This window comes from Trichechus manatus, unplaced genomic scaffold, assembly GCF_000243295.1.
Source record: "Trichechus manatus latirostris isolate Lorelei unplaced genomic scaffold, TriManLat1.0 scaffold00021, whole genome shotgun sequence".
Classification (NCBI taxonomy): Eukaryota; Metazoa; Chordata; class Mammalia; order Sirenia; family Trichechidae; genus Trichechus; species Trichechus manatus.
Genome location: NW_004443957.1, coordinates 24,496,752 through 24,509,255, shown reverse-complemented (window position 1 = coordinate 24,509,255; position 12,504 = coordinate 24,496,752). Strand labels below are relative to the sequence as shown.

The 12,504-nt window shown below is 36.7% G+C and overlaps 1 protein-coding gene across 3 annotated transcripts in view; it reads right to left on the bottom strand.

The window, feature by feature from the left end:
• PLA2G4A (phospholipase A2 group IVA) overlaps window positions 1-12,504 on the bottom strand; it is a 168,732-nt gene that overhangs the window by 68,395 nt on the left and 87,833 nt on the right. For all 3 annotated transcript variants that reach the window (XM_023728149.1, XM_023728150.1, XM_023728148.1), the window contains one exon: window positions 10,678-10,819. In XM_023728149.1, coding sequence (XP_023583917.1) covers window positions 10,678-10,819 — 142 coding nt within the window. The remainder of the gene's footprint in view (window positions 1-10,677; window positions 10,820-12,504) is intronic.

The window sequence follows — 12,504 nt, the reverse complement described above, 5'->3', positions numbered from 1 at the left end:
TTAACCAGGGACACTGGATAACTGAACATAAGAGACCTTCTCAAATCCTGGGAAAAAAATTCTCCGTATATCCTTCTTCATATGCCAATAGCCCAACACATAACTATAAATGCTTAATTTATGTTCTTAGGTGTTTTAGTTATCTAATGCAACAGAAATACCACAAGTGGATGGCTTTAACAAAGAGAAATTTATTTTCTCACAGTCTAGGAGGCTAGAGGTCCAATTTCAGGGTGCCAGCTCCGGAGGAAGTTGTCTCTCTGTCGGCGCTGCAGGAAGGTCCTTGTCACAAATCTGACCCTGGTCTACGAGCTTCTCAGTGCAAGGACCCTGCTCTGCTTCTTGGCACTACTTTCTTGTGGTATGAGGTCCCTTCTGCCCCTACTCTCTGCTCACTACTCTCTTTTATGTCTCAAAAGAGATTGATTTATAATACAATGTAATCTTGCAGATGGAGTCTTGCCTCATTAACGTAACTGTCTCTAATCCCGCCTCGTTAACATCATAGAGGTAGGATTTACAACAAATAGGAAAATCACATCAGATGACAAAATGGTAGACAATCACACAATACTGGGAATCTTGGCCTAGCCAAGTTGATATACATTTTTGGGGGGACACAATTCAATCCATAACATTAGGAATTTTCTGGAAACAACCACCTAATAACCTGGAATTCTTGTTTTTATATGACCCATTGTTTTCATTATTGCTTTAAAGTAATTTTGAACAAGGTTTTCTGTTTTTTTGTTTTTTAGGTAAGACTGTTAATTCAGATACTCAAATTGCAGGCAAGAAAAATGTCAGATATTTGTACATAAAAATTGAATAATAAAATAACTGAATAATTGTGCAGATAATAATTACCTTCATTTATTGAGCATGGATTAGTCTATTTTCATGCATTATTTCGTTTTCACAACTCTGTAAGATACTTTTTACTATCCCAATTTTACAGGTATAAGAATGATTGTTCTAAATATTTTTTGAAAATGAAAAAGATAATTTGTCCAGTGTCACGGGGCCAGAAAGTGGTGGCTGTGGATTCAAAGCCAAGTCTGTCAGACTCCAGAGCTGTTTCTCTGTCTCTGAAAACAAATATCTTCTGTTCTGTTCACAGCCAACTTTGTGACCTGAAGCAAAGAAAATTCTCTTTGGGTTCAGTTTACTCATATGTAAAAACACTGGGTAAAACTAAATGGTCTTGCAGCTTTTTGCTATTAATGACATTCTAGATTCCATAACTCACATGAAAGATGAATGAAAAAACTATAAAATTATAAATGTTTATTAATGATAAAAAACACGAAAAGAGACTAATAATAGATGGAATATAGGGCATTTTAAGGCAATGAATCTATTCTGCATGGTACTGTAATGGTGGATGCATATTATGCATTTGTCAAAACCCATAGAACTATACAACATAAAAAAATAGACCCTAAAGTAAACTATGGACTTCAGTTAATGATCTATCAACATTGGTTCATCAATTATAACAAATGTACCACATGATATTAATAATAGGAGAGATTGTGTATAGAGAGGACGGGGGTATGTGGAAACTCTCAGTACTTTCTTTCTGTAAACCTAAAACTACTGTAAAAATTAAAGTATTTTGTTTTTGCTTTTTTTTTTTTAAAGGAAATTAGAGTCATCAAGAATGTACTGTGCACCTGGAACTCTCACATAAATTATTTCATTTAATCTTCCCAGCCCTCCAAAGGAAGTCATTACTGTTTTCATTTGTCATATGAGGAGTTAGACTCACAGAATACCTTGTCTGCCATGTACAGATGGCTAATAAGCAGTAGGACCAGGGCTGAGCCGATATGTGACTGACACCAAAACTCATGCTCTTTCCACTCTGCCATTGCACAGAAACAAAGGAGCAACCTTTACCGAGAAAACTATTAAAATGCTTAGCCAAATTATATTTCAAATTCATGGATTATTTCAAATGATATCAGCACAATGTTACACAGTAAATGAAGACTAAATTTAGATGTTTAATAGTCTTGGTCATTCTGAAATAATATTCAAAGAAAGAAGTAGGAAGTTATAAGATACAGCTGTTAGTCCTGGCTCTAAATCTAAAACAAAAAAAAATGTGGATAGCTTTTAGGTCATAAATAGACCTAATAACACTAATATTGCATATAAGATGATATTCATAGTATTTCTCATACTTCTCTCAGATGATTACAGGAAATGAATGTTCATTTACCAAAAACCCTGTGTTTTTGATTAAATTGTCTTCATACATGGATATACAGACATTATTAATTTCCTCCCTTGAAAATGATAATCTGCAGTGCTTATGGATTTTTTTCCCACAGATTTTAAGATTTGACAATTATATAGAGATACTTGTCTCCTTTGTACCATTTATGTTTTAAAGGAGCAAGAAAAGTCTGTAACAAGCTTCTGTTTAAGCTATCAAGTCTTAAAGACAACGCACAAAAATTATCAAAAATACAAAGAGCAAATTTTTTGCCTTGGAGGTGTTCTCCATATATTACACTAATGATATTATACAAAAATTCATTTCACAATTAAGTATTTGATAATATATTGACCTAGAATATTTTATTCATAGTCATTGTTTAATATACCTAGTCAAGGTGATTAAATATTATATTAAATTTCAAAGAGAGTTTATCATTTTATAGATTAGTATAAAAGGGGATTGTGAGTCAAACAACTTAATAAGCATTAGAACTCCCTACACTACCTCCTCATCAGTATCATAGATTCCATTGCGGTAGAGTCGATTCCAACTCATAGCGACTTTTTGGGATAGAGTAGAACTGCCCTATCGGGTTTCCAAGGAGCAGCTGTTGGATTCGAACTGCTGACCTTTTGGGCTCCAATATCATAGAGAGGTAATGATAATCATTTGAATTATAATGTGGTTGTTTTAGCAATTGTTTAAAAATTGTTCCTTTTTCTGGTCTCATCTATAAGATCAGGCAAAAAAAAAAAAAGAATGATGATGTTTCTTACTCCACCTTCATATTGTGGAAGTTAATCCTGTGTTCTCTTTCTAGTTGCCCCCCAAATCAGTCATGTTATCACCAGTTTGGAGAAAAAAATGTTACAAAATGTTAAAGTGCAACCCTTTCTACTTCCATTTTTGCCGAGTCAATTTTCCAAAGTGCCAACTGCCCCAACATTCCAAAGCACAAACCTAGAAATTAGAACTGTGTTGGAAATTGGAGTCAACACTTACTGTAAGACAACCAAAAAAGTAGTTTGTATTTTTTAAAGATTAAATGCATACATGCCAATATTAAAACTGTCTGTGCTTTAAATCATTTGTGTATCTTTTTTTTTTTTGAGTGGAGGACAAAAGCAAAGATGGCACTTATTGAGCCTAATAATTTCCTGGTGCTTTTTCACAGCATCACCAACGCTAGGAGCAGATACGGCAGCTTGAACTGTGGAAATGGTTAAGTCCTACAGAGAGCTTTGCCTCCCACAGCCTCTGCTCAACACCAGCCCTCCCCCTATGCTGCTTAGTCCACTTCTGCTCAGGAACTTAGGTGACACCTTTGCGTACAAAGTCAGGGGATTCATTGACTTGGTTTGCTTCATGAAATGTAGGAAAAGTAGCACATATTCATCTCATTTCTACCTGTTTAGTTTTTGCCATGATATTTACAATTTTACAAACAAAATTTAAAAAATGAGTTTAAATGGAATTAAAATACATCATTGTTATTAAACCGTGTTTCTCATTTGACTGCTGGCCCTTTAAACCTAGCCATTTGCCTCAGACAATGCCCATTTGATTTATAAAAATAAACCAACAATACCTGAAGCAAATCTAGCACCTGTCCCTACAGTCCTCCTTCTTCATTGCTCCTGACATGTTTATACTTGTTCTCCTCTCCCTGATCCTGTTTCTCAAACAGCTCTGTATACCTCAGTGGTCACCTGCCTTTTGGGCCCCTCACAGGGGATAACCCTACTGACTATACTCAAGGCCTCTTGGACATCTGCTCTCTAACTCAGGTTCCAGCTCTGCTTTATTCCATCCTACTACTTCCTGACATGAGAAAAATCCACCTCTTGAGTCCTTGAAAGGAATTGGAAGCCCACATCTTCTCAAGTTCATCTTCCTGTGGTCCACTACAGAGTCCTATGCTGTCTGCTCTTCAGTGTTTATAATCTAACAGGGAAATAAGAATTAATAATATTAAGTGGTATTGTCAAAATCAAGGTGGAAAAGAGAGAGAGAATATTCTGGATGAAGGAAATAGCATAAACAAAGAAATAATCGTTATTGACAAACTCAAAGTCAATTTCTATTGCCTCTTTCAGAAGCTGTTTTTCCCCACCTACCCTTCTCTCCCTGGATGGTTTCTTTTCTTCGGAGTCTTTCACCTAACTCATGACAAACTTAAATACAGAAAAGCGTCCGGCGAATAAATTATTGAAGGCCCAATTTACACTTCTGTTTTCATCCAAAGCCGTTTGTTTGCTTAAACTTAAATACTATCCTTATAGTCTACCTTGAAAGGAAGAATTTTCTCTTTTATTCCCTGATGAAGTTTGGAGTAGAATGTCCTCATTTCCCCACTAATAACATATTTTGGTCCCACAATCAGCTTTGTTCTGTTGTGGTCAGATACTGTAGGGCATAGAGACTGTAGAGTAGCATCTCATGTAGAATAGCATCTCACTTCATGAAGAGACTGAAATTGGAAATCTGCATGTGACCAAAAGCCATTTTCAACCCATTACCCTTGAACCAATTCCAACTCACAGCGAAACTTTAGGACAGAGTAGAACTGCTCCACAGGGTTTTTAAGGCTGTAATCTTTACAGAAACAGGCTGCCACATCTTTCTCCCTGGAATGGCTGGTGGGTTCAAACCACCAACCTTTTGGTTAGCAGCCGAGAGCTTAACCATTGTGACACCAGGGCTCCTTAAAGACATTTTAGTACAAGAAAATTTAAAGGCATGTCCTCTGAACAATTAAACTATGTTAAAAATCCCCATATACAAAACCTTATATATTTTGCTCACAGGAAATATCTCTACCCTTATTCATGGAGAATTTACACTAATTACACTGGTTGTAAGTTTTGAATTCCACAACAACAAGGTTGAAGGAAAAAAGGTAGTTTAAGGAATTATTTCAAGTGTACACATGGAGCATGGGGAAATGGCAGTTGATTGCAATGGATAATTTAAGAAGCAATCATAAGAAAACTCAAATTATCTCCATTTGGGGCAAGAAATTACATATTCTAGAAAGATTTCCACATGATTAAAATCAATAAATTTAAAAATATTTTGTGCTTAGGAGAATAAAATGCTTGGGTTATTAGAAACCTTACCTACTTGACTAACTTATTCTTCCGACAGGAAAAGTAAGGTTTTATTAAGTGTGACAATTATTTCCCTGGGGTGTTATGTCGCAAAACAGCAGCAGCATGGAGAATTCTAAACAAGAACACCAGTTGTTGTTGAGGCAACTCCAACTCAAAGTGATCCCATTTGTGTCAGAGTAGAACTGTGCTCCATGGGGTTTTCAGTGGCTGATTTTTCAGAAGTAGATCTCCAGGCCTTTCTTTTGAGGCAACTCTGGGTAGACTCAAACCTAGCCTTGTGGTTAGCATCCAAGCACATTAACTGTTTGCACCACCCAGGGACTCAAAGGAGTATCCTACTTCCAAAAATTCAGCCATTGAAAACCCCATGGAGCACAGCTCTACTCTGAGACACATGGGGTCACCATGAATAGATGACTCAAAAGCAACTGATTTGTTTGTTTGGTTTATTATTTTACTGTGTATATGCCCTGTACATTGTACTGAATGCTTTACTAGCATCAGTACGTGCTCTCTCACCCCAATAAGAAACATTATCTCCATTTTGTAAGCAAAGCTGAGGTGAAGCAATGTACACAGATTCATACAATCCAAATTCATTCAACATTTTAATTCAACATGGAGGCCCTAATCTGGTAGCTGTCTGTTTGCTGGGGATCTGTCTGAGAATAAGACAAGCACAGTCTCTGCATTCAGACTTGAGTGGAACCATTCTCCTTTGCACAGCTGCCATAAAGCCCCCTCCTCCACACGTCAGCGAGGCCAACAGACCAGTACTGAAAAGAAAGTAAAGATCTTAGCAGGGAGCAAGGGAAGTGGGAGCACAAGAGTCCCTTAGCCAAGGATTAAAATAAAAATGGAAAAACGTTATTTTTTTATGGGAATGGGTGGTGGTGAATACATTGTTTTTGCCAAGAAAAGGAAATCTAGACAAAAACTAAAACAATAAAAAAATCTGAATTCTAGAATTGACTTCCAAATATATGAGTTTACTATTTTTTAAAGGATATCCCAGAGAGAAACCAAAGTTACCTGATTTCCCATCTGCTGTCTAAAAGTCAATATACCATCATTTGAGTGAATATTAAGCCAAATTCTATTTCCTAGGAAAACCTACTATTACTCATTTTTACAAAAGGGTGAGCGTCTAGGAACTCTATAACTTACAGCAGCAATTTCTGTATGTTTGTTTGTTTTTCTTATTGTGATAATACATATGTAACAAAACTTTTGACATTTCACAATCTTTACATGCACAGTTCAGTGATATTAATTAAGTTCATCATATTGTTCAACCATCACCCTTCCCCTTTCCCAAAGTAGACCATCATCCTTAAAAGAAGCTCAGTGGCCCCTAAGCTTTGAGTCCTCCTTCCCCCTCCCTCCCATACGCCCCAATTTCCTTTTGAAAAGAAGAATCTAAGAACAAAGACCAACTGGACACCTGCTCCCATATGTCCCATCTTAATTTCTAATTCAACAGGCCAAAACTTGCATCTTCTCCTCATCCAAACCTTCTCCTCAGCCTAGGGTTGTCTCTAATGACCTGATACTGTCAATTTCAACTGTACCAACCCTTTCTTGTTATCTCTATCCCAGAAAGAGAGTGGGTTACCCTCAAAGCTCTTACATCCCTAAATTCGGATCTTTTTTTTTTTTTTAAGAATTTAACACATCATTGGTTTTATCTGCATAAATGTCTTTCCGACTAGGCTTTAAACTCACCAAGAAGTGTGACTAAGACTGTTAACTTGAGTGTTAACCATCGCAGCTTTACTCATCCTCAGCACTTACTTAGCACAGTGTCTCAATAAATGACATATGACAGCTGAGCCAGTTAAAAAAAAAAAACAAAAAACCTTGAAATATCATTTCTTTGCTCCCAAAGTATTGTACTACCAAATAAGGAGTGGGAAGAAAGAGAGGAAAATTGTAGAATTACTGCTGAAAGTTTTACTATTAAAAAAAAAAAAAAAAGAACCACTTTCCGGGAAGCTAGAAACTTCTGAATAATATGTAGAAAAGGAATTGCCTTTAACAGCTAATTAACCTGAGAAAATAATCAATCGTAAGTTCTCTCAGGGATCTGCCATAATGACCAGCAAGATGCAGGATTGAAGAGGAATCTCTTTTTCAAATAGAAACTTAAACGTAGGTTTCGCTTCTCTCCTTAGCTTCCTTTTAGCAAAAATTCCCCTAAGCAGCATCTCATTTGAGAGTTTGCTCCCACAACATCAAGAGCCACTCTAGCATCAGCAGACTGGCATTCCAGCCTGTGCTCACACAAACATACACTGGGAAATCTGTGGTCATATGTGGAATAGGCAGGTGTCCGTCTGACTCCCTGTTAGGAGTAAATCCTTTGGACAAGCCAGGCAGCCATGGTTTTCTCAGTTTGTAAGTAAGATTAAAAAGAGAGAATTCTGGGCTAACCACCACCTTCCTCTCAGGAAGTCAGGGGGGTATGGTGCAGTAAGATGTTTGTTAGCAGGGTTAAAAAGATACAATTAGTCACTTAGGCTGGGGTATAAAATAGCTGGGAGGGGAAGTTTTCTGAGTCTCTTCAGCTATGGTGCCAGTGGGGCACACATAGCATTAAGCTTATAGCCCACTTAAGTGGACCTACCCGGCCAGTGGGAGATTGGCAGAAGGTAGGCTCCCATTGTGTCCCTCATCCACGATGCCAGGTAGAGGGCTTGCATGGAAGAGTTCGTTCTATCCACCAGGACAGTTTCTGGAAGCCAGGGGGATTGGCATGTCCTGTGACTGTCCCATTTAAGTCCTTCATCCATGACACAAAGTTGGGTGTGCATAGAAAAGTCATCATCTCTGCTCAGACATCTTTTGAGCCAGGGGTACTGCTTGTCTGTTATATACTGTCTGCTTCTTATTATAAGTAATAAAAGCTACTTTCCATGTGCTGACATGTGTTCAGATGCTGACTGGAAGGACGTGATGTTTATGGAGCAATCCATATTAGTTATTGGTGCCATTTTTCTAATGGCATCTGGCTATCTAGAAATCAGCTACAACTGGGAGTACATCGTAGATTTCTCATGTCACACCTCAGATTTGGTGCAGCAGAGCAGGGTCTCCTGATGATGTCTCTCACTCCCTTACTCAAAATTTATGTCTCATTTCCAGTTGTATTTTACCCTTAATTTGCAATAAACTCAAATCCCTGGAGTGAGTATACATGTACGGGTGTATACACATCTGTATTTACCTGTGTATTTAATTAAAGTAAGTTTCCCAACAATAAATCATGTCCATTTAAAATAGTCAATGAACAGAAAAGTTCAAAGAAATATGTAAAAAAAATGACTTAATATGCCACTAACAAGAAACTTAGTCATTATCATTTCATGGGCATCACTGCAGCCATTCATCCTTGTAGATTTCAGAAAAATCAACCAATGGATGGGTAGATGAATGGATGAAGGGATTAATGGATGGATAAATAGTAAAGAACTGTATTATACAATAAATCAAAAATTAAACCCATAGTCTTCGAGTCTATTCCAACTCAAAGGGACCTGATAGAACAGAATAAAACTGCCCCGTAGGATTTCCAAGGCTGTAATCTTTATGGAAGCAGACTGCCACATCTTTCTCCGGCAGAGGGGCTGGCGGGTTCAAACCACTGACTTTTCGGTTATCAGTCGAGTCCTTAACCACTGTGCCACCAGGGCTCCTTGTATTACACAATATAAGTTGCTAAAAAAATAAGTACTGGAATTCAAGGGAAAAAAAAGAAGTTTAAGTACCACTATAAGAATTGTACTTTTAATATTTGTTCACAAAAATACTTTAATTCAAAGCTCTCTATATAATTAGAATTATGAAAAACTTTAAAATGCAGAGGTACTTTTTGGATGATTTTTTTAATTCCCTCCTATGAAATATGAAGAATTGGACCCTGGTGGTGCAGTGGTAAAGACCTTAGCTGATAACAAAAAGGTCAGCAGTTCGAATCCACCAGGCGCTTCTTGGAAACCCTATGGGGCAGTTCTACTCTGTCCTATACGGTTGCTATGACTCAGAATCAACTCGATGGCAACAAGTTTGGTTTTATCCACATCTACTTATTTTTGTTAATTGTATTATTATTATCAAAATTTATAACATTTTCTTCTTATTCTGTAATGATAGTTCTCATAGTTGTTTAGTTTTATTCGTTATTAAAATTAATTCAATGATCTTCTTATATATGAGACTAAGTCTTTCCTATGAATGAAATATATGCCTTATTTGTGCACAAGCATGCTTCTTTAAAGGAGCCTGGGTGGTGCTAGTGGTTTGCGACCAGCTGCTAACCTAAAGGTTGGGGCAGCTCGAACACATCCAACGTATCCATGGAAGAAAGGCCTGGTGAACTCCTTCCAACAAGATTACAGCCAAGAAAATCCTCTGGAGCAGTTCTACTCTGTAAAACATGGGGTCACCATGAGTTGGGGGTTGACTTGACAGCAGCTAACAAAAACAACAACATGCTTCCTTAAAAAAACAACATCTGATAACTATTACAAAGTATGGGCAGTGTTCGGGATGACCTGTCTCAAAGATACTCCTTTTATAAACCACTTGTTGTTGTTGTTAGGTGCCATCGAGTTGGTTCCAACTCATAAGTACCCTGTGCGCAATAGAATGAAACACTGCCTGGTCCTGCACCATCCTCACAATTGTTGCTATGTTGAGCTCATTATTGCAGCCACTGTGTCAGTCCATCTTATTGTGGGTCTTCTTCTTTTTCACTGGTCTTCTACTTTACCAAGCACAATGTCCTTCTCCAGAGATTGGTCCCTCCTGATAACATGTCCAAAGTAAGCGAGACAAAGTCCTGCTATCCTGGCTTCTAAGGAGCACTGTGGCTGTACTTCTTCCAAGACAGATCTGTTCGTTCTTCTAGCAGTCCATGGTATATTCAATATTCTTAGTCAACACTATAACTCAAAGGCGTCAATTCTTCTTCAGTCTTCCTTATTCATCGTCCAGCTTTCACACGCATATAAGGCAATTGAAAATACCATGGTTTGGGTCAGGTGCACTTTAGTCCTCAAAGTGTTATATTTGCTTTTTAACACTTTAAAGAAGTCTTTTGCAGCAGATTTGCCCAATGCAATACGTTGTTTGATTCCTTAACTGCTGCTTCCATGATTGTGGATCGTTGACTGTGGATCCAAGTAAAATGTATAAACCACTTACCTTACCTTAAAAGACTGAAGAAATGGTGCTCAATCTCAATATTGCCATATCTGGATGACATTTTTAGAGACAAGCAAAATTATTGTTAGATTTTAATAACACTTAATAAGAAAAAATTGCCCAACTCACATCACGGGTGTGATACAAGCCTTCACTATTCTCTGGACCCAAGAGTTTCTTCATGTTCTCCTTTATTCTTTCTTTTCTCTGTTGTCTGAAAGTTTTTTCCTGATCACACAGAGCCATGCTAAATCGAAGGTCTGGGGATGAGCTGTTAAATAAAACAAATAAAGTCACGAGCTGATGCCAGTAGCCTTGCTTTACTTCAGTCATCAATCCACCTCCCTCAAGTCCACAGAAGCTACACTAATATATGCTTTCTGCTCCGCTCAAGCCATTTAATAAGAGACCTAAAACAGGAGTATAGAATTACAGTTCTCTTACAACAGCATGTTCCATAGCACATTTTCAGAAAACAAGGGGTATGAGATGTTTTAGAAAAAACAAACACAAAGCTGTATCTTATACTGTATATTACATTGAAGACTTTCAGAAGTGCTTCATTAAAGAAACTTGTTTATATTTGTTTGGTACAGCATTTCCTAAGTTTACCTCTTCAAGATATCCCACCTTCCCCTCCACCATCCCTGCCCCACCAGCATAACACGTACATCCCAAAAGAACCTGTATTCTGAGGAAGTTACTTGCAGGAATATTGCCTTGATACATTGTTTTCTTTAATGGATGTCCTCTGACAAAGAAAGGAACTTCTAATGGTAGAACTTTAGACAACTACAAATGAAATTAAGACTGAGGACTTGAGAACTCTTCAATTATATAGTCTTACTGTCTGATAAGGGCAGCAGCAATTTCTCAAATACATATACCAAGCCAGAAAGTATACTAGGCTCTATATATGTATCATTACAAAATCTATGTAAGGTAAGCATTATACATTACTATACAATATATGATTATATATTACGGTTCAATTTCACACTTCAGAAAGATGAGGCTCGGAAAGGTTAGGTTACTAGCCCAGGATACCATTGCAAGAATGTGATGTACTTTCCACCATAAAACAATACCTCCAAAAAAAGACAGGTCCTAATGCTGAACTCTAAATGCCAGTACTGGATTTAAAAATAGTAAAAATAAGTAAATAAATAAATTTTTTAAAAGCTAGCATCTATATTGTGAATAAATCTAAAATGTAGAAGCAAAAAATACCACGAATACAATATCATCTCTTTGCCATTCATAAAAAGAAGTTCTTCCCTTGAGACTAAATAAAATGTAAATCTCAGTTCTGTTAGTTAAGTGTATTTCTTTCTTGTAAGACATAAAAAGAGAGAAGATGTTGCAAAGTCTCTAGGCTATGTTCCCTGTAGTGACATGTGACCATTACAAATAATACCTTAATTACTACTTCCCAAAAGACAAATATAGATAGCTTACAAAGAAAGAAATCTGATTTATGTTGAAAAATATAATAATATATGTTTAATTTCACTTGCAAATTTAAACAACGATGTATTAGTAAATTAACTAATAATTTAATATATATATATATATTTTTTTTCCAGTAACTACTTTCCAGTGCTGGAAAAGGTAAGGTAACCTTGTTATTCTCATACATTCATTTTGGGAGTATAATTTTGCAGAACACTTTTAAAAAGTAATTTGGCAATAAACACCAAAAATAATTAAAACGTGCATTCTCTTTGACCTAGTAATTCTATTTTTTAATGTCTACTTTAAGGGAAATAACTGTAAATTTTGAAAGAATCCTTTAATCTGATTATCCAACAAGGGAACAACTAAATTATAGCATATCAAAGCCTTGGGTTATGCAATTATTAAATTTGATCATTATGAAGATTATGTCACAAGCAGGGAAAAGAGTAGGATAGTGAATCAGCACTTTTTTAAGTCAAGTCTTGGGCTAAATTCTTT